The sequence below is a fragment of the Prosopis cineraria genome, unplaced genomic scaffold (assembly GCF_029017545.1).
Source record: "Prosopis cineraria cultivar Desert tree isolate PC_DT_omini unplaced genomic scaffold, ASM2901754v1 PC2, whole genome shotgun sequence".
Classification (NCBI taxonomy): domain Eukaryota; kingdom Viridiplantae; phylum Streptophyta; class Magnoliopsida; order Fabales; family Fabaceae; genus Prosopis; species Prosopis cineraria.
The window spans coordinates 19492498-19515562 of record NW_026555333.1 but is presented as its reverse complement, the minus strand read 5'-3'; the positions used below and the strand labels follow the sequence as shown (position 1 = coordinate 19515562).

The following is a 23065-nucleotide window of genomic DNA, read 5'->3' as shown; positions in this document are numbered from 1 at the left end:
GTGATTATCATAGAAGTCTTTGGTATTGTTTAAAGTCTCAAGCTTTTTTGTGACAAGAACTTCTATAGTATCCAGGTTTTAATTAAGGAAAAATGACAATTAAGGACCCCATAAAGACATTAATTTCAATTAGGGACCCTAAAAAAATAAAAATCTCAATTAAGGACCTTGGGATAAAAAATAATCAGAATTGTCAAAAATGTCCCTAAGCTCAAAATAAAGGTACCCGCACATGAGAGAGCCCTATTCGTGCTCTGTTTCGGCATCTTCCTCGGTTGCTTCTTCTCGTCGTGGCTCAACCGTCTGCTTTATCGTTGATCGAGTTCTCCATATCAGCTCCAGGGGTGCACAGTCGTCAGTGAGATGTCCTCTATTGTTGCTCCCATTTTTGGTCCGGTGTGTTTGCTCTGTGGTCAGTGGCCCCTCTTCTCTTCTTCCAGGTTCGGTGCCTCTCTCTCCATCCTTCCCTCCTTCCATCTGTTCTTCGGTGGGGGCGAGACTGATTTTGTGTTTTTTGTTGATTGTACATTTTTTTCTAGTGTCATTCTAGTAAGGCATTTGCAATAGTGTTCAAACTGCAGTAATGTTGATTTGTGATCCCAAAATGGTTCCATACTTCTTTATGTTTTTGTGATATTCGAACCTGATTGTTGCTCTATTCTATAATTTTTCCATGAATTTGAGAAGAAAGAGTGAGAAGCCTTTTATTAGTCTGGTATTTTTATATTTTAAAATGAATTTATTTTCCTCTGTTCTTTTATTGGCCGAGCACATATACTGGCAATGAACTGGAAATTTGTAACATTTAGTTCACTTGGTTCCTCTTGGTTGCTCTTTTGTTAGCCTAATTGGTATCTTGGTTCCTCTTATTTAGGCTCTATGTCCGTCTTATTGCATCACTTAGTTCCTCTTGTTTTGCTGTAAATTTTTAACATTGTTTGAGCTCAGATACTGCATGTTGAGCTCAAATATTATATTTATGCAATAGAAGTTGCAACTCTTTGTTGATGAAGTATGATGAGTTAGGATAGATAATTACCTACTTATGATATCTGTTTATGCAACTCTTTGCCAAGCTTAAACATTCTTTTGATGCTCGAGTTGCTCTGACCTGAATTGATTTATTTTTACAACAATCGTTGATGTTAAATTGATGGATGATATAACTAAGATTCATATATTTAAGCCAGTCCTTTTGGGATCCCATTCGAAATAAATATTGTTTTGGTGATGTCATATGAGCTATGGTTTATTTAAATTCTTTGTACCATTTCTGGAGGTAAAGGTTAGGGAGACTTTACCTGACCCTCCCTTGTCATGTGGAGAAAATTCAGATTTCATGTTTGGTAAATCCAATAATGTTACTATATGTATTCATTAGTGACGTTAGATATTCAATAGTAGTTTGTTTTTTACCCTCATTGTTTGTGTGCATGATAATGGCTAAACAAAAGGAAATCCTTTAAGGCAAAAAAAGTTGTTCTAGCTTAAGCAAGTTCAAAGAGGCATATTGTGGCAAGTATACAACCCAGGAAAATGATTTGAAAAAACTCAACAGAGAAGCAATTACAGCATGGAAAAAGTTGTCATCAAAAGAACAAGATCACTATAAGCATCTGGCTAAGGAGGAAAACTATGGTGTAAAAGCTTATGAGGTACGTTGTTTTTGGCCTCAAGCATGAAAAATGTGATGAATTCAAGTAATGGTGCTGACTTGTTTTTCTTGGACAGATTCCATTTGAGACAAGATGTTTTCCAACAAAGATGAAGGAAGTTTTTGATTATATCAAAAAGCGAAAATCTTTAAGGGATAGGGTTAATAGAATAGGATTTGGTAAGCTTTTAAATATTAAATGTCACAAGTTGCCTAGAGATTTATGTGACGAAGTGATAAAGGCATTTGATCCTCCTACATCATCCCTTTTCATTAGAGGTTAAAGGAAAGTCATCGGTGGCAAAGCAGTTTATGCCTTACTTAGCTTGCCTAATGATGAGGAGATGGTTGATATGAATGGGGATAAGAATAAATTAAAGTTCTTAAACAAGGACTTTAAAAAAGTATCCTATAAAGTAATAAAGGATAGGATAAATTTGAGTTTCTCTTCATTCTCTATTGCTTAGGGAATTTTCTTTGTCCAAGTTCGAGTTCCAAAATAAGTGATAAATTATTGAAGGTTATGTCTGGATTAAATTTGGGAACTGTACGTTATGATTGATCATCCTTTGTACTATCTGACTTTAAATATGAGGTAGTCGAATATAAAGCATGGGAGAAGAAGGATGGACACAAAAAAAATTATTAGAGGATGCTTATTTCTTCTTGCGGTATATGGATGAATTAAGATATAATTTGTTATAAGTTAATTATTTTGCAAAATTCTGTGGGTTATATGATATAGATGTAAGTATGCAGATTTTCTACTTTCAAATGTTTTCATTGGAGCCAATTAAGGTGTCATCGCAAGAAGATGCTCTGGAACATTGGACAGAGGAGAGAGTGATAGTACAAGTTCAACTTGAGAAGGCAAGTGATTATGGCATTGTGTATCACCCTTCTCAAGGACATGACAACTTCTCAGTGGAGCTTCCAAAAATGAATTCATTTTATGATCCGGTAAAGGCAAAATGATGGTTGTTAATTAGCAAAGTTATTTTGTATATAATTTTAAACATATGATATTTTATATGGTGCAAGGCATAAAAGAGGTATACAAAGATGTTATGACCTTTACACTTAGAATTGCATAAAGACTCCTCAAGCTTCAAGGTAAAAGAAGAGGAGAGGAAGTTGTTCAAAAGTATGATGGTGAAGAGGAAGAGGAGTAAGAGTTGGAACATGATGATAAAGAAGAGGAAGGAGAAGAGACAAGAGATGAAAATAAAGAGGAGGAAGAATCCGAAGAAGATAAGAAGGAGGAAGAAGAAGGACAAGCAAAAGGAGATGAAAATGAAGAGGAAGGGGGACCAAGAAAAGATGAAAAAGAAGAAGAGGAAGGACAAGTAAAAGGAGATAAAAATGAAAAGGAGGAAGAATCGAGTGCACAAGAAGAAGTAAAAAAGCCAATTAGAAAACAAGATTATAAAGGTGAAATGACACTAAGAAGGTCACAACAACAAATAGTCAGTACTATTCATTCACTATTTTTGGATGATAGAGGGAAGGCAAAAAAAGGACGTGAAGAAAGAAGACAATGTACAGAGAAAGAAGTTTACTAATACTATATAAAGTCTATTCCACCTAATGAGGGACATGAGTATGATATTCATCCTTACTAGTTGATATGTTCATAATTGATTGGTTGATATAATTTTGTTTTCTCTAATAGAAAAATTATGGAGATTGAGTAGTATTATCTGACAAGATATGAATGCAAGTGTCTAGGTTCTAAACAATGGATCAGTAGTTCGGTGAGCAAGTGTGCTAGTTAAAATAGATCAAGTTATAGTAAAATTTTAACATAACTGTTATTTTTTTTATATAGGTTGTTACATTAATTGAAAGACTTTTGGTCAATGAGCAAAAGGAAAAGGATCAAGTTGTGTGGCGACAGATTTTTTATCCAAATTTTATGGTTTGTCTTACGGTTTAATTCCTTTATTTTATTAGATGCTTACAAGTTACAAGTATTACATTTTTCATTTTAGGGAACCATAATCCACCAACAAAAAAGATAGGACTTGGATAGCCATTTAAAAGACTTTATGCCAACTAACATCGGGTATAACATAGGAGATTGCGATTTTATTTTTTTCCATATAGTATTTGCATTGCACTAGTTTTGCTATGTTGTGGAGCCAAAAACAGCCACAATATATATGCTGGACTCAATGCTACTATCTGATAAAGAATCAAAGAAGAAAAAGAAGAATATAAAGAAAGTGAAGGAAGCTCTGTTACCAAAAGAGAAGAAAAAAATGGCATGTTTTATGGTATGCCTTTTCTCATATAATGATATATAAAATTTTGTTGGTGAAAGCTTCTCATTCACTTTGTTATTATTCTCAGAAAAACAAGTTTATAGAAATATTAATGAAACTAAAACCTAAACTTGTTAATGACAATTATGACTTAAAGTTGAAAGTGGTGCCTATGGAATAGCAACCAACGACGTGAGTAAAAAAGCTAAAATTATGTACATGTAATTAAGTGTATATTTTCTAACTATGTGCTAACAGATTTTATATTTTTTGTAGATCTGATTATGGAATGTATATCATCTTTTTCCTTAGATGGTGGAATAATACTACACGAGAGGAATGAGGCAGCCTTACTATGCCTTCTCTAACAATGGTATGAACAAATGTTCAAGTTAAGATATAACTTTTATGTGTGACAATTTTGTATCTTGTGAGTTGACTTTGTCTGATTGTGTAGGAACAATTGAGTGAAATGAGGAGTGAGGTATTATATTGGCTGGTGACTCATCCACACAATAAAGTGGGCTCTCAAGTCACGACGTCCATTTTGAATGCTGGGCATATAGAATTCAAAAGATTGAAATCATAGTGTAGACATTTGTGATATGTAAATTACATCTTTATGTAATTAAGTATTTTTCTATGGCTTCTTGTATATGATACAGCAATTAATTTAAAAAAAAACTTTGGATACATGTATAAGAAATTTGACAAATCGTTCTTGATTTTCATTGACTCACATTGCTTTCAAAACTGACGTTCAGTTTTTTCACAACATATGTTATGGAATTTCCAAGTGAGGTTGGTGGAACACAAATTGTGTCTAGTGGCTTATCTTTACACAATGAATTCCCAATTCACGTTAGGTTCTTTCAAAACATACATTCAGCTTTTTCCCAAGTTAGATTAGGACATTTGCAAGAGATTTTGCTTGAACCCAACTTGTGCCACGTCAGTTTTCATCACATAATAAATTCTCAAGTCACATTAGGAGCTTTGACAACATATGTTAGTTACTTTTCCAACTTATGTTACCAAATTCTCAAGTGAGGTTGCTGGAACAAAACTTATGCCAGATGGCTTATCCTTACGCAGTGAATTCCCAAGTCACGTTAGGCTTTTTCAAAACATACGTTGACCTTTTTCCAAAGTTAGGTTAGGACATTTCCAAGTAACTTTGTTAGAACCCAACTTGTGGCAAGACTTATCCTTAAACAATGAATTCCTAAATCACTTTAGGCACGTTCACAACATACGTTAGTTACGTTTCCAAGGTATGTTAGGGAATTCCCAAATAAGGTTTCTGGAACCCAATCTATGCAAGGCTTACCTTTAAAACAAGAGTTCCCAAGTCATGTTAGGACATTTCACATTATCTGTTAGCTACTTTTCTAACTTAGGTTAGGGAATTCTCAGGTAAGGTTACCGGATCTTGATTTTTGACAGGTACCTTGCAATAAACAATGATACCTAAGTGGGGTTATTCATTTCACAACATATGGTAGGAATTTCTCTTGCTTTGGATATGAAATTCCCAACTAATGTTATTGGATCCCATTATTTAAAAAGTCTCTTAAATGTCTAAAGTATTACAGAAAAATTTAATCCCAAGTGAGCTTCTATGTTGTCAGTAGTTATATTACCAATATCTCTATGCTACGTTGGTGAATTCAGTAGTCTTATGTCATGACAGCATTTTCACTCGCACAAATTTAGACCTAAAATTTTTGTCAGCATTATATTACACTGATTTCAATACATGTACACCATATTTGCATCCTTTTTTACACAAAAAATCCCATCTACCTAAATGGTACCTATACAGTCTACTTACCAAAAAACAATGTAGACTGCAATCCCATTTACATAACCTATCACCTCTACAAGTACAAAAAACATATGAGGTGGGTGTCTATACAAAAAGTCATTCAATAGCAAAATACCCAAAATAAATAAAAACCATGTGCATTTCAATTTTAAACTAACTAATATGTATATGGTTTTCACCCCCTGTCAATCCCTACATTAGATTGGAATTCCTACATCTATTCTTAGTATGTCCAGCTTAATTATATCTTGAGTAATGATACACTTTTTTATTCTGAAACTATGACTCTCTTCGCTTGGTACTTGGTCACCTTGGGGGACGTGTAGTTAATAGTAGTTCCAAAAAGGTATTCCTTTCATAATCTTTATAATGTAGCTCGATCAACTAAGGCATATCAATGGTCTCCACCGGAATCATTATGGAGCTATAAATTTTTTCTTTGTGCATGGATAATGTAGCATTCTTCAACATATGAATACACATTACCATGAACTAATTTTATTGCTACACATGCGTATGCATAAGGAATTCCTACCAATTGCCATTCTTGATAAGAGCATTCTCGCAATACTAGATTCACTCTCAAATCATTGTTTCTACCTTCACTAGTATCATATTCACACTATAATGGTTAACCACCATAAATTTTAGCTCTCAATACATTCTCCCTCAACTTTACTTCAACACGTAGTCCAACTCTATTTGACCAATTTGCCATTTCTATCTTGCTATTGTATAGCTTCCTTGCTAATTTTGTTTAGTGGTCATTTATCAATGCACATATATGATGTTTTCTCTCTTTCACTAGACAAGCATTGAAAGATTTAGCATGGTTTATTGTTATGTTGTCCCATCTTTTATATGAAAATCTTGCTAAGGCCCAGCGATCTATATCCCCATTTTTTTCTAACCAACTTGCCAATTGTGGGGAGAAAATCATCAAATGACCCGTAGCAACATGAAATTTTATTTCCAACCTTACATATGTAATATTATCCAATAACTTAAGTTCATATTTCTTGGTCATCCCATCAATCCTTCACATGCCTCTATTAATTTTTGTAAATTTAGAGCTGTAATTTTCTTTGACATAACAATAACAAAAAGTATGTCGATTGCCATCAAATATTGCACGCACTGCACCAACAATAACATTATGCCTATCTGACACTATGGTCAATTGAACTTGGTATGTGATCTCTCTCACATTTTCAAAAAATCAAGCCCAATTATCATATGTTTCTCCACCCACTATTGCATAACCTAAAGGAAATAAGTCATTATTTGCATCAATTATAGAAGGTGCTAGCAAAGTCCCCTTATATGGACCAGTTAGATGACTTCCATCAATAAACAAAATTGGACGAGCACCTTAAGGAGACCCTTTGATGCAGCATCCATATATAATAAAAAGTCTACTAAATCTGTAATTTGTTGAGGCTACCCACTTTGCAACTGTGTCTGGGTCTGTCTCCTTTAATTTCTCACAAAGCCATAGGATTAACATGTATGATTGTTATGGAAGCCCATGTATTTCCTCTAATGCTCTATCTTTTCCCCTCAAAGCTTGCTGATATGTGAGATTTAATCCATACACTTTATAGAGGTCTTGTTTAATCTCATTTGAAGTTTTCTCCACATTCCCCTTCACAACATCAATGATGATTGATGATGTCAATCTTGAATCAGCCTTTTACTTTAATAAGAGGTTGTCTTAAGCAGAATGCATGTGTTTATTGTGGAATTTTTTCACACACAATATAGAGGTTGTCTTCCCAAGAGCATAAGCTGATATCTTCCATTTACAACCATCAATATTGCATTTGACAATCATTTTCTTAAGGCTGTTTCTTACAAATATGTAACCAAACCTATGAGCAAGGCTGTATTTATATAGTGCTTTTCTAAATACAATTGCACCATCAAATGTCTAGCCAACACCCATAAATAAATCCTTCCCTTTTACCTAATTAACCTCAGGCAGTGGTGCAAGAGCATTTGTGTTGAACATGGCAAAGAGGGTGATATACTTTCAAGCTCTTACCTACATGGAGATTCTGGCGATAACCATGGTAACAAATCCTCTACCCTACATTCACAATTACTCACAGGTCAATATAAGTGGTGATTAAACTAATTAAACACATAAATAACTAAGAACAACAACTTACTCCATCGAATTAACTATTGCTCCATGTCTTTCATTATCATTTGTCTCAACATACACATGTGCTGAATCATTATTATACTTCATTAAATGTTGTACTCCCTCATCATCTAATAGATCTCTGTATGTGTTTTCACTAAACTTCACTGTAAATTTCAAGTCAACTGTACCACTTTCAACTCCTGTCATTGACGACACCATCCTCAACAGCTCTTCATGATTTATGCCTTCTCTAATCAATTTAAAAATTAATCTCCTACCTTTATAGGTCATCTTCCCTTATGAATCTTTTACAAAATATCCATCAACATGAAGATAACAAAATACTTCTTTTGCTAAAGTACTTGCCATATAGGAAATAAACCTGGAACAACTACAAGCAACATACAAATTTAGTACTTCACAACTATCCATTCCATAGTCCCAACCTTGACTACATAAATTCAGCATCCATGTTACGTTTTTCAACATTCACACACTTTTGAACACAAATCAAAAAAATTCAGCATCCATGTTACATCTTTCTTGTTTTTCACTCCTCAACTTTTTCAATCGTGTCATTCTCAAAAATCATTTATTGCACATGTTTATATATATAGTCTATTAATCATTAAGAAGATTACTTTTTTCCCTAGATATACAACAAAGAGAAATGGTACAAGACAACATTTGCAAAGACTAAAACATTCTTTGTGTGCGTGCATGACAGAGGACGTGTGTAAAAGAAGAAAATAGAGTAATTGAAGAGAAATGGAAGAAGATGCAGATTTCTCTTACGTGCATGGCAGAGGATGAAATGTAAAAGAAGCAATGCATATAATTACCTATTAGAAGATGATTATGCATTGCATTAATTTTTTTCCTAACATTTTCGGTGGATGAGAGCACTTCCCATCAATACTTTTCCCGCCAAAAAACAAGAAAATAGAGCACACGAGATGAGCTTCTTCAAATCCCCATAAATAGCCACTGATTTCATACTGGAGATATCAAGAGGATATAAGAATAGAATTGGTCATGCATAACATGTAGAGTCTACATAATTGTTATTCTTGTGTTTAATTTCACTTGCTAATTGATGCTTGGGCTTATTTAAGTTAATGGTATGTATGTCTCACTTCGTTACTTCATTTGTACAAGTGTTGAGAGTTCCAAGAGGCTAGGAAAGGAAACACGAGAAGAGTAGCTTCATTTCTAGTAGTTGTACAGCTACCCTTAAGGTGTAATGGATGTATAACTGTATTAAGTGTTTCAATTACCAACTAGGATACATACATATATTTGTAGTGTTTTTATGACTTGCTTGTACTATTTTGTGTGCATCTTTGCCATTTGTGTAAATATGATTTTATAGGCGACTTATATGCTATTACAAGAAAGTATGTAAATGTGCTATTTGTAACATCACGAGTTTTTAATTCCCTAATTAATTAAACCTAATTAGGATAATTAAGTAAGTTGAAGTGGTGTGTGGCCACAGAGGTCTAATAACTATATTTGGTGGTATTTTAGCCCTAGTTGTGGGTAGGGTTCGGTATTGAAGTAGGCCACTCGGGCATCGAAAGGAGAAGAAAAGAAAGAGTTGAAGTTGCTATGCCACATGCCGCGATGCATAGATCATTTGCCATGGCGCACAGCCATTTTTGAGTGAGAAAAGATCTCTATGTGCCATGCACCGCGGCACGTTGTGCGTCCGCCGTGGCCCATGGCCATTTTCTATAGTTTATCATACATGAAATGAGACAGAAAATAGAGAGAATAGGAAAGAAAGAAAGAGGGTTTACTTAAGGACAGCTTTGAGAGTATTTTAAAGGCTACAAACACTCAAGGTAAGTATCATACTCATTAATCTCCCTATTTCTTCCACATTTATGAGTTTATAGTTAAGGTTTGATAGTGGAAGTGAGATTTCAATCCATATAGGTTATGAGTCCAAATTTGTTGAGTCAAATGGAGTTAATGGGGGTAGATTAGAGTATCTAAACCTAGGTATAATGAGTTTTAGTATCTTAGGTTGTTGGGCATTATTAGTGTCGAAAAATCCCACTTATTATGGGTGGTTGGCAATTTGTGATGCCATTAATAGGGATTTAATGGCTCATTAATGCTATTAGGGGCTAAAGGTAATTATTAAACCTAATGGTTAGACTCCACCTCTTGTAAAGCGAAGGTTGGCCAATTTAGAAGTAGAGATTAAGGGTTCAAACATTTGAGTTTGTTATGTTGATGGAATTCAACTTGGTTGATTGTAGTTTTAGCTCTTGGACACCTATTTGATTGGAATTTCAAGCTTGGAATCTAGTTGATTGAGGGGTAAACATTTAACTTCTTAAAGGTTTGAGGTAACCAGGGAAAAAATCTACTTTGGGTAGTTGTATGTTAATTAATGGTTAATTGGTTATTAAATGTGAGATTATGAATGTTACATGCAGGGAATAGATTATTAAAGTAAAAACTATATGTTAGTTCCATTGAGTGCATGAAAAAGCTATTTTTGGCTTGAAAATGCTTATACTTTTGAAAAATGAATGTGATGATGTATAAAGGTATTTGTGTGTTAGTGATGAAATGTATTTGAGAAAATGATGAGAATACACACTTGGGTAGTACAAGGTCGTGAGGCCAACATGGTTGTTGCAATAGTAAATAAATGAAAGTGAAAAAGTAAACACAAGTGAGTATTGTTTATGGCATGATCAGTAGCGGAAGTTCGCCTAGGGATTGAAAGTAGAGAAAAATCCATATGGTATTTAGGCTGCCCTCCAGTGCATGGGGGCTATAGCCTTGTCCCATTATTTGTTGAGGGACTGTCCTCTAGTTTGTCGAGGGACTAGAACTTAGCTATCTCCACCGGTTCAATGAGGAGAATAGCCTAGGGTATGAGACACCCCAGAGATTCGAGAATGGGGGAAGTTGTAGTCTGAGAGTGAGTCCTGTGATCTTTGGTCAAGTCACACCTCACGATTGGTGAGCTTGGATAGTCCAGTCACACGAATGGAGCCTTAATCAGTGTTATAACCCACAGTTTCAATTTGAGGAAATAATGAGGATATAAGGTTGGTTGATCATTGCCTAAGTAAATATAAGACGTGTCACACGTGCTAAGTGGTGGCAGGTCGCAAGAGTATGGTTCATGTCATATATTTAAGAATATGGTAACAATGCACCTAGTTATGTAAGTTAAAGAAGCTATATAGTGATAAATGGTAAATTATGATACATGTGAGTTTGATTTGCATATTTGATTTCCTTGTGCATGTATTTGTTTTATAATTGATATATAATTGCATAGGATAGGTTTAACTTTGATTACTAAGTGGCTAGACTCACCCCTCCTATTTAATACTTTCCAGGCTCTAGCTCTAGTGTTGAAAGGAAGAAGACTAGAGAGGCAGAGAATTAGCATATTCCTACTATATGCCTCTAGTTTAGCTTTAATTATGTAATAGTATATGGCTTGCTAATTCTAGGATGCATATTACCACACTTGCACTATTTTGGTTGTTGGAATGTTAGAATTGTATTTTGAGCCCTTAGCCTTTATGTATGTTGATATATATATATATGTTGATAGTGTCAAAATACTAGTGCAAGTGTAAAAATGAAGATTTAAGTATGTTTTAAATGATTTGAGCGAAATACAATGCTAATTTACCTCCCCCTTTGTTTTTGATAAATTAGGGTTGAGGAGTGAATTTTTTTTATAATAATGTTTCAGTGCTTATGACATGTTGTATTGATAGTCCTAGGTCCATCAAATATGGTCCAGGTGTTAAAAAAAGCTTTTGGCACTTGTTAAGGGTTTTGGACACTCATTTTTTGTAAAAGTGTGGAAAAGTGGTTAAAATGTATTTGAGGGTCTAACTTCCTAGTATGACATGTTTTAGAAGTGAAACCCATGCCATTAGCTAGTTCATGTAAAAAGCTTTCCGTAGACACCTAGATCACGTCATTCGGATGTCGGATGGAGAATCAGGGCAAGTCGGAAGTTTTCCCAATTCTGTTGTCAAATGATAGCAAAACTAGTGAAAATTTCATGCAGCACATCACGGCGCATGGTGCCTGAGCTGTGGTACTTGGCACAGAGAGTAACACACCGCGGTGCAGTATGCACGAGCCACGGCATATGGCTCTGAATCACAGCACATGTTTTGTTTTTCAACTATTTTCAACTTCTTTCACTCTTTAAAGGTATCCCATACTTCCAAAACTTATTTTTACTCTGATATGAAAGGTTTTGATCAATTTTAACTTGTTTTTATTTAGAAAATTTCAGATCCCTTGCTTTTAGATTAAACTTTGGTAATCACTCTTTGAGCTAATCCTTTGATTACCATGTGTTCCATTTATTAATGGTATTTAGTGGAGTTAGAATGTTTCATTATTTGTGAAATCTTGCCTCATATTATGTGAAAAGTGATACTTTTCTAGCTTGTGGTGCCTAACATGTAGGTATCCGTGAAAAGCTAGAAGTGATTATTAATGAGTAAGATTTGTTAATGTAAAGGTGTAACTTATTCCACTATTATGTATATGTGATCTTGTGATAATAGGTATGTGTGTGAATCTTGACTAAATAGTGAGGCTTATCCTCACTTGCACAAGTCAAGTATGTGTGTATAAGATCTGACTATATGGCTAAGCTTAACCCTATACTTGTAAGTTAAATAAGTGTGAAAGTAGAACAAGTCAAACGTACATGTGTGACAGGATGTGTGTTTCTCATATAGGACCATATATGTTATAAGTGGCATTGAGAAGTCAAATTGTATGATTAAGGTGTTGCATGTGATATAATGTGCCAATCAAGTGTAACTGGTTTTTTTAGACTTAGTTCAAGACCCAAAGTGGTCTAATGAGATAAGATGTGAAATTTAAACACTTAAGGTTCTTATTTTTGAAAGGAAAGTTTCTTTTTGTATCAGAGTCTCCAAATTGAGATTAGACTATTGGATTGTATCCGAATTTGCTTTGTTAGCTAGCTTGTCTTATGAGTTTTGTGCTATCATGGTAGCAAAATCTGATATATGTTTGCCATAGCGTATTGTGACATGCCATGGTACATGACATAATAAGAATTCGTGACTCTCTCTATCACATGTTACGATGCATGACACATTTTAAAGAAAAATAATTGTTTTAATCTTTATTTTAGGGGCATGATGCCTATGCTTCTATAACCTCTTTTATTCAGTTTTGTTTGTATATTCGTAGTGATTTTAAAAATCAAGTCAAAATCTTGTATTCTCAAAATAAACATAGTGTTTGAATGTAGTGTGTGGTGGAAAGTGTAAGTAAAGGCCATGATATTTTGTGGGACTTTACAGAAAGCACTAGAGGTTTAAGATATGTCAAATCATAATTGTAAGCCTCTCATAAATTTTATTATGTGTATTTCTATTGATAATTTTCTAACTAGGAGTTGTATTATTTTGACTACTTACACTATTGATGATTTAAGTTAATTGGCGTATTTTAGGCCCCATGATGTTGTACGTTAAATATTGATGTCTAAACAAGGCCAAAATACTAATGCAAGTATTATATTTATGATGTGGATGATTGTAAAGGAGAAATATCATTTTTCATAATAAATAAGCTCTCCCTTCTATTTTTGTGATCAAGGGGTTGAGCATTGAAAATGAATTATATGTATGATTAAATTGTCATGGTGTATTGCACAAATCCTCTGTAATTTATTGAGTGTGATCTAAGGGGTTTAGGTGAGCTTTGGCACTTAGAAATGAAATTAAACAACCTAATCTGTTTTTGAATTTAAAAAGAGTGAGTTTGTAAATGAGTGTCTAACTTATTAATGAGATGTGGTATGTGAGTCAGACTAATTCCATTAATTAGAGCGTGGAGATAGCTTTTTATAGATATTTAGGTCACTTCAATCGAACATCAGATAAAGATATGGGGCGTGTTAAAAGTTTGCCTTGAGAGATGTCATTTAATAGTAGAATTGATGTCAAACTTGTGCAATGTGTCACAATGCAAAGCATAGAGAAAGATGTGCTACGTTGCATATGCGGAGTGCCACCACAAATCACTATGTTGTTATGCTGAAAAGTTATTTTCAATCTAATTGCAAATTCTTTGAATCTTTTTGGTATCTCATACTTTCGCATAATCATATTTTACTTTAATTTTAGTTTATGAAATGATATTTAAGTATTTTTTAAGTTTGAAAACTTGAGATTCCATTATTATAAATTTTACAAGTTTGGTAATTCATTTGGGTTAACTTGTGATTACCATGATTTTTGGTGTTAAATGTAGATTAGTAAAGGCAACCTTATAATAATAACAATAACAAAATCATTGAGTTACACAATTAAAATAAACTAATGGAGCACAACATCAAGTCATTTGCAATTATGTGATGTTATCTTACTTAAAGCTTCATATGTATTGTGGTGTTATTATGCTGCTAATTATACTTACTAACTCTAATCTGTGGTTATGTCTCTGATATGACTATCAACTTAATTAGTTGAACACTTGAACAAACATTGAGACCTAGTAATTTTTTTAATTTGATGCCGGTTTGGTTTTTAAAAAAATTGATTTAGATGACTAATCTAGTTATCTTTTTTTTTTTAATATCATATGACCCCATAATGGTATTGGCATGTTCAGCCATCCACATCAAACCCACTAATCCACCTTCAGGCACTGCATCAATTCCTGTTTTTTTTTTTTTAATAATAGGAAGGTATGATCTGATCTATAGAAAAGGGATAACCTCAAGGTGTTTGCAAATATATTTATTGAATGAAATATTGACCTTTAGGTCATGCATACATTTATAGCGGCAGATTCATATTGTAATAAGGGTAGACAAATACACCCTCTCCTTTTAAGAAAAATTATAAGTAAGATATATAAATTTTGCAACTTTACACCCCAACTCTTAATATTTTTTTACCCTCTAAATAAAAATAAAAAATATTTAAGCTCAAAATTTTATTAAATATGTAATATTTTAGTAATCAAAATAAGATATGAAGAGCATACTTATATAAATCACTATATTAACATGTTTAATATAATTTTTTAAAAATAAAAATGATGAAAAATTTACTTGTATTTTTATAATTTTAGTTCTAATGTAATTATTATATTTAATTATGTAAAATATTATTTTTTAAAAAAAATTATTAGAGAAAATTAGTCTTTTGGTCATTATAGTTTTAACTTAGTTATAACTCAATTCCTGAACTTTGATTTATTATAACTTAATTCATAAAATTTTGACTAGATTGTAAATTAGTCTCTGAACTTTGCCTCTTGCAATTTAGTTTCTGAAGTTTCAACTTATTAAATATCGATCCGTATATTTTAAAAAAATAAAATTATAAATATTAAAAATATTTTAAAATTTATTACTAATATTTTAAATTATTAAACCCTTTTAATTTTTTATAAATATTATAAATATTAAAAATTTTAAAATATTTTTAATCTTTATAATTAAATTTTTTAAAATATAAAAATCAATATTTAAGAGGTTAAAACTTCAATGATTAAATTGTAAAAGGCAAAGTTCAAAGACTGATGTATAATCGAGTCAAAATTTCAAGGACTGAATTATAACGAGTTAAAGTTTAGAGTTAATTTGCATCCAACCCAAACTTATGAGAGGTTAAGCATATCTTAGCCTGAAGATATTATGCACAAATGAAAATAAGCAGGCGAACATTTAAACTTGGCAGAAATATACTGTGTAATTACCAATTTTGTGATTTGTGGATCGGGGAAAAAGAAAAACGCATTGTGGATTCTTTTTGCTATTTTGGCCCTTTTTTTTAATGAAATATTTTGGCTTAAGTATTTTATGTGGAATTTTACATCATGCTTGCTTTGAAAGATGAAACTGAGGCATTTTGTATCAAAGAAGGATTCCTGTTGTTTTGCATTTTAAATTTATTTTATTTTTACATCAAACCTTGTCCTTCTATAACTCTTCCTCCTCCTATACTACCGTGATTGTGACTTGGTGCTTTCCGGATGATTATTTTAGCAATGCGGGCCTTAGGTCATGTTTGTATGTGGCAAAAATGTGGAACATGAAGCTTCTTCTACATAGGTCCGTTTACCTAGGGTTGGGTAATTCTTTTTTTTTTTTTAAAAAAAAAAAGGGCCACAGTCAAAATTATGCAGGAAAGGACGAAAGTAGGTCTAGTCAAGAAGAAGATCCCTACACCTTAAAGGAGGGTTGCTAAAAATGTTAACATGAAAATTGTCATGAGACAATTGGCCAGCAAATTTGTCTGCATATCGATTTGCTTTTATCAAAATATAATCTAGTATAATGATCTAATCCCACTGGATAATATTGCTAATGTTCTTCATCAGATTATAAGAGGATGATTCTGGACATGCTCATAAAAAAATGAGATTAATAGCTCACAGTGAAAGATTGACTTAGGATAAATTTTGTTTCCAACATAAGTTGAGATCTTCTAAACTGACTCAAAGTTCGACCATAGTGATAAGATGATATCTAAAATATTTGAAGAAATCTTCTATTCAATTTTCATTTACATTATGAATGAAACTATCACAAGTTGCTGCTTCATTAAGGTCAACCAAGTCAGCAACATTGTGTAATTCATTTCCTTTAGGCTAATGAGATTTTTTTTTTTTAGGTCATGGATTAAGAATTCATGGGCTTGTATAGAGGTTTTTTTTAGTTCCTTGCTCTTAATTTGGATGGGGAGAAAATTTGGGGAAAAACTATGAGGGAAAATTGTCAAAATACTAATTTTTTTTTTCATTTTTAACAATTTTCCCTCCTAATTTTCCTTGCCCCTTATTTTTCTCTTGATCCAAACCAAGCATTAAAGTTAGGAAAAATTTATATATTTAACTTTATATATTTAAAATGTTTATTTTCAATTAAATTACAACATGTATATATTTTATAAATTATTTATTCAATAATAAATTTTTATTATTAATATTATTAGTATATTTAAATTTACATGTTTCAATTTAATTGAATAAAAATATATTAAGTATATCATCTAAATCTTGCCCTTAAAGTTATCACATAGCATGGCCAAAAGGTTATTTTGGCGTTTTACTTTGAGCTTGAGGCTAATGGGGACCGTTCAAGTTGGAAAGGGACAAGTAGGGGTACTTAGGTTTATCGTCCACCAAGGCTCAAACTGCCCTAGATAGGACTGATTTAGGTTATTTGGTGTTTCTAAGTTTTTTTTTTATACAACAGTGTTTCTATATGATTCTCTCAGGTAGGGTTGCCGGTATCAATGGCCTATTGATTTTATTTAAATTCAACATTTAGAGATTAACTAAACGATTTTACTAATATATATATATATATATATAGTAATCAATATGGAACAGAAATAATATTGCCATACAGAACTTACATCTAGAATATAGAAACTCACTAATGGACAAAACCAACCAACATAACACGAAGGCCTCTCTCAAAACATTCGATCAATATTATACTTGAAATTTGAAAGAACTCCTGAACAAAATCATTTATTCTAACGGTTGCCTCAGGTATTCGTTTTCCCCAGTAACAGCATCAAGATCAGCGTGTTTTTTGTCCGCATCTAAATTTCTCGAAGCCATGGCTGCGAGTTTCATTTCATACTCAGCTACTTCTCTTCGAATTCTATCAGTTGCCAGAATTTTCTCAGATATCTGCTCAAAACATTCATGGATGCTAGTGAGGAGCCTATAAACTTGCCGGCCCGCAGGGTCTTTCTTTGCTTCCCTGCAAAAAGAAACATGCTCATTGATTATCGTTGGTGAGATACAAAGTCATTCAAAATGATATACCAATAGCATTCACAACTAAAAATCTCCTTGGATGATCTTGCATCTTTCTCCTCATCTATTTATAAATCAATTCCAGCAATTTCACCAAAATTAAGAAAAGCCTTAAACATTATTAACTCAGTCTAAAAATTCAACAAAGTTCCAACTTTATTATTATTAAATATACATACTTAGAAACAAAACACTCTACATTTAATAACCTTTTCAATATTTAATAAGGGCAAAGGGTAAAAATAGACACAATAAGTATTGAAATGTTCTATAAATAGGATTAAAACAAACACTCTCATGCTTTGTCCCATAAATAGGATCAGAAGAGTATTACTATGCTTTTGAATTCTTCATTCTGTGTATTTGTTACTGCACATGTGTGTGGTTGTGCTGGCAACAATGAAACGTGCATACCTAAATATAATTTCGTCTGCAACAGCAAATGTTCGATGCAAGCTTTCTTGGATAGAATTACTCTCTAATTGAACCTCCCTAGTTTCTTTCAAGATCCGCTCAATATCAGCATCTTGTTTGCCACTATTTTTTGTGATCTCCTTAATTCGTTCAACATAGGATTTCCTTGACGCCACTTTTGGCTGCTTCTCAAGATCTACAGAAAGTTTTGAATATTCTTCGTCTCTGTCAAGAAGACAAGGCAACAGTATGTTCTTAGTGAATGTGATTTTGTCAATACAGTCACACTGCTCAAAGCAATCCGAAGAAAAGAGACTGAAAGCAGTTGAAAGTTTTCTCCATCCGGTAAATTATACTCCCTTGGGTCCAAAATATAAACATTTTCCCTCAACTAATTTTAGTTCAAAATATAAGTAACTTAGTATATGCTTTAAAAAAAAAAAATCTCATTTTATCCCTTATGTTTATTAACCTGGATCCTTGTATAAAGTTATCTCTCACTCATCATGAAATATATTGGTAATTGAGAATAAAGGTAAAAAGGAAAAACAATCTATATTTTTATGAGAATGAGGACTTTATTGATATGCATATTTTTCCTAAAAAATACCAATAATTTGGACTGGAGGGAGTATTAGATAAATCCAGTGTAGTTGACACTCCCTTTCTAGAAATTAAAGAATCAGATTCATAATTAATTCATCATAATTAAGATGATAGATAAGAGGAAACCACACAACAATTAAGACTTATAAACTTACGAACCAAACTTCAATACATTGTGAATTATATATTTTAACAGACAGCAGTTTCATAAACTTCTAGCAAGTAGAAATTCAGCTAACCCATTTGATATAGTTTTCTAAACCATTCTTGCTAGCTTTCCTGGAAAATTCATTACAGTTAGAAGGTAAAAAGTAGAATGAACTGTTCATAGAAGTATACCTCTTTTTACTTTCAGACAAAACGAACTGCTGCTCCTGCTCAACTTCCCTCAACTTTTGGAGCATTTCCTGTGCTTCTGGAATGTTTGAAAATAGAGATTCATGGAGACGTCTCCTTTTCTCTTCCAAAGGTTTTCTAATAGCATCCCTGAGACATATATTAAAGCCAGTAAGAATATTCTCTCTTTCCTTTTAATTGCAGGAAAGGAAATGTCCATCTTCCAGAAACCAAATAAAATATCATTTTTTTTTTCAAATGTGCAATTTATATCAGTCATTCCGAAGGGATATGAACCTGGAACTACTGACTTTCATACAAAATGCAGTAAGTTCAGTTTAGACAATTACATATGAAGACCTACCACTCTGACTCTAACTTCAAAAGGGAATTCCTTTTAGATTGTAGTCGTTCATTGAGCTGGTCAAGGTAGGAATCAACAGAATGTTGGCTATTGAATGCCATTTCAGCTGCAGATGTTGTCAGATCCAATTCTTGATCAAGATGCTCTACCTCTGAAGTCATTGCAATAATCAGATCATCAATCATTGCTTTGTCTTGATTTTGTACTTTCTCATATTCAATTCTTGTCTGATAAATACATAAGCAAGAATAGAAGAAATCATCAGAAATATAGATCCGATTGCGTATGTGTAATAAAACAATATAAGACCTATTATTTGGATATGAAAATTCTTCTGTTATCCATAAGAAAGAGAACCAAATTATCCCAATCCTCCTGTTCAATGAGACATTTGCTTAAGATAAGTCTATCACATTATATCTTCAGGTAAAGAGACCTCTTGTTTTAACTCTGGCATATTATTACCAATATGAGCATTACCTCCTGTTTTAACCCTGGCATATTACTGCCAATATAAGCATCCGTTTCTTCATTTCCAACTGCATCTGTTATAGTAGCAACTAGTCCTCTGCTCGAATCCTTTTCATTTGATGTACAAGTCAATTCATCCTTCCTAAAATCTTCAATGCTGGAGCTGGATGGATTAGCAGCTTCATTTGATCCATGAGAAGTTTGGTCATCCAGGTGGATAGATAAGTCAGCCTCAGTGCTCAGTGTTTCAGGTGTATCCATCTCCAATCTAAGATCATTTAATTTGGTTACAGGATTAGAAGAATCAAAAGCTGCCCCTTCATCATCTGGCCTTTTAGTTGATCCTTCCAAAGAGCTTCTCAAGTTATATTCTCCTGGTTTGCTGATGTTTTTAGTGTCAGAAATTCTTCCTGTTTCAGAAGACTCAGAAATCCTCTTTGCCAAGAATCTTATCAGATTATACAGGTCCTCTTCAGATGGGTACAGGAACTGCCGTAAGCAACATATACATTCTGTTTTTAAGCATAAATCCAGAACATAACTACATAAGAATAACAAACTGTACCGAAAAAAAAAAAAGGAGCAGACACGCCAAATTAGTAACAATTAACAAGCATCACATCTATTATAGAACTAGCATGCCGCCGATAAAAAGGGACTTTATGTTCCTATATCACAGAGGCAGAAGGACCAGAGGCATAATTGCAAGTGACATAGATCAAGCAAACCAGAAGCCCATATCATCAGAAATGACTGTGAAGACATTTCTAATAATTGTCCTATCATAACATAAGTGTCCAATGCATTTACATTTGTTTTATAATAATGAGAAAAAGGTATTTGGTGGCCAAGTTCTACAGACAACGCAAAATTAAGTTAACCCAGATGGATTCACCAAAAGAGCAACTGCACAGCCTAATTTTGTATGTTAAAGATCGTTTTCAGATTTGGATTCTAAAAATTCTTATGAAGCATGTTATAGCAAAACAAAGCAGGATAAATAGAATCGAAGATGGACTGCCCCTCAAATAACAACCTAAATTGCCAATAAAAATTCCTAAAAAAGAAGACAACTGAAATAAACAAGGACATAAAGATACCATATAAACAATTACTTGCACATTGTTGGTTTCGTAACATATAGCGAGGATTATTATCTCATCTAGCAAAGATAAAACCTATGACTTCCATCACTTTCCCTCAATTCAATTTACAATTCAAAGTCTTCCTACTCGATTTCTTTTTCTCAGGACTGAAACAACAATCCCCAAAAACAACTGAGAACAAATTCAGAACTTACACGCTATCCCAGTCACGTACCTTGTGGAAGCTGATATCTCCGGCGTAACCCAGACTCCTAACGGCCGATGCAATATCCGTACAGATCCTGACGCGCTCTGATTCTGGTTCCAAAGGCAGAGAAATGGGAATTGAAGCCGAATCATCAATCGAGTTCAGACACTGAGCGCAGATCGAGACAAAACTACTAGGAGTGAGTTCTCCAACGGACGATGCACTCGATGGGATCACAATCCCATTATTCTTCATCGTTTTCAGTAGGATCTCCTGCGACTCTCCTTCCATGGTGGAATCTCCTTTTCGCTGCTCGGGGAAAACAATGCGTGAAACTTTTATGTTTGTGTGAGCGAAGCCAGTCAAACTAAACCATCAATAAAATAAACACTAAATAATTGTTAAATGCTGGTAAAAAATAGGGAGAATGGCACTGAAGATTTTAAAAAGCAAAAATTTTATACAAAAGGCCTAATGAAATCTGTAATTATTGTAAGGACCTAAAGACCTCATTTGTAATTATATTTTTTTGATGAAATGATCAATTTGTCCCTCTCATAACCAGCTGCTGAACGACAATTTCATCTTCTTCCCTCTTCCTCTTTCAACACTGATACAATAACCAAGTTCATCTTCATTCCCAACATGCTTCTCTATTCCCTCCCTCTCTTCTTCTTCCTCTTTCTTCCTTTTTTCTCTCATTTGAAGCTTTTTTGTTCAAACAGGTATGAGAAGGCAATCCACTTTTATCCAAATTACTATAGAGAAGATGATCAGGCATTCACCCGATTACATTCCTCTCACGCCAATCAACTTCTTGGAACAATCTGCCATAATGTGGAAAGAATGGATTAAGCTGTTGCATATGCCATTATCAATTTTATTTTGTCAAAAAAGGATATAGAGAGAGTCTGAGCCATATCAGTTTTATCTAGTCATAATGTTCGTGTTCACATTCATTTAATAAAAACAAGTGGTTATTTATAAATTTTTTGTTATTTCTGATACATATTTTTCTACAGCTGATATACATGTTTTAGTATAAATGTTATTTATGAAATTTATGTTGTTATTTATGGAATTTATGTTGTGCAAACTTTGCAATTAACTTGTGCAGATATTTATATGTATCATATCAGCAAACCTTGTGTTGTAAATATATGGACATTGTGTTGTTAGCAAATAAATACTTTTATATTATATACGGACTTTTTATTCTTCACAAACTTGAGAAACTTTTTCAAATGTTTAGTTTAATCAACAAATTATGTGAAATAGGTGGATATTGTGTTGTTAATAAATAAACCTTGTCATGTTATATACAGAATTCTTATTGTTCATAAATTTAAGAAATTTTTTGTTAAGTCTAGCCAACTGATAAACTGGTCACACATGGATTTTCAGTTTAAAATATATAAAGATTGTGTTATGCATAGTGAATATTATATTATACATTGTTTGCCTAACTTGTATATTTTATTAAACCTAGCCTACTAATAAACTAAACACGTATGGACTTTCACTTGAGAATATATGAACGTTGTATTATACATAGTAGATATTGTGTTATACATTATTTGCATAACTTGTACATTTTGTTAAGCCTAGTCTACCGATAAACTAGACACGCATAGACTTTCATTTAAGAATATGTGAAGATTGTGTTGTACATAATGGATATTGTGTTGTACATTATTTTCCTAACTTGTACATTTTGTTAAGCCTACTCTACTAATAAACTAAACATGCATAGACTTTCAGTTGAGAATATATGAATATTGTGTTGTGCATAATGGATATTGTATTGTACATTGTCTGTTTAACTTATATATTTTATTAAGCCTGTCCTATTGAT

The 23065-nt window shown here is 33.0% G+C and overlaps 1 protein-coding gene across 1 annotated transcript; it reads right to left on the bottom strand.

Annotated features, from left to right (window-relative positions):
* Positions 1-17229: 17229 nt before the first annotated feature.
* On the bottom strand, positions 17230-21557 carry LOC129303417 (uncharacterized). Its single transcript, XM_054942706.1, has 6 exons — positions 21238-21557; positions 19927-20406; positions 19447-19673; positions 19086-19232; positions 18141-18365; positions 17230-17670 (listed from the first exon to the last, which is right to left on the bottom strand). Exons 1-6 carry the CDS (start codon positions 21499-21501, stop codon positions 17433-17435), a joined length of 1581 nt encoding a protein of 526 aa, XP_054798681.1. The 5' UTR covers positions 21502-21557; the 3' UTR covers positions 17230-17432.
* Positions 21558-23065: the final 1508 nt, after the last annotated feature.

Coding starts and splice junctions, on each gene's coding strand:
- LOC129303417 (XM_054942706.1), bottom strand. CDS start 21,501: ATGGAAGGAGAGTCGCAGGAGATCCTACTGAAAACGATGAAGAATAAT. Junction 20,407..21,237: donor GAGATATCAGCTTCCACAAG/GTACGTGACTGG, acceptor TGCTTACGGCAG/TTCCTGTACCCATCTGAAGA. Junction 17,671..18,140: donor GCAGACGAAATTATATTTAG/GTATGCACGTTT, acceptor TTCTTTTTGCAG/GGAAGCAAAGAAAGACCCTG.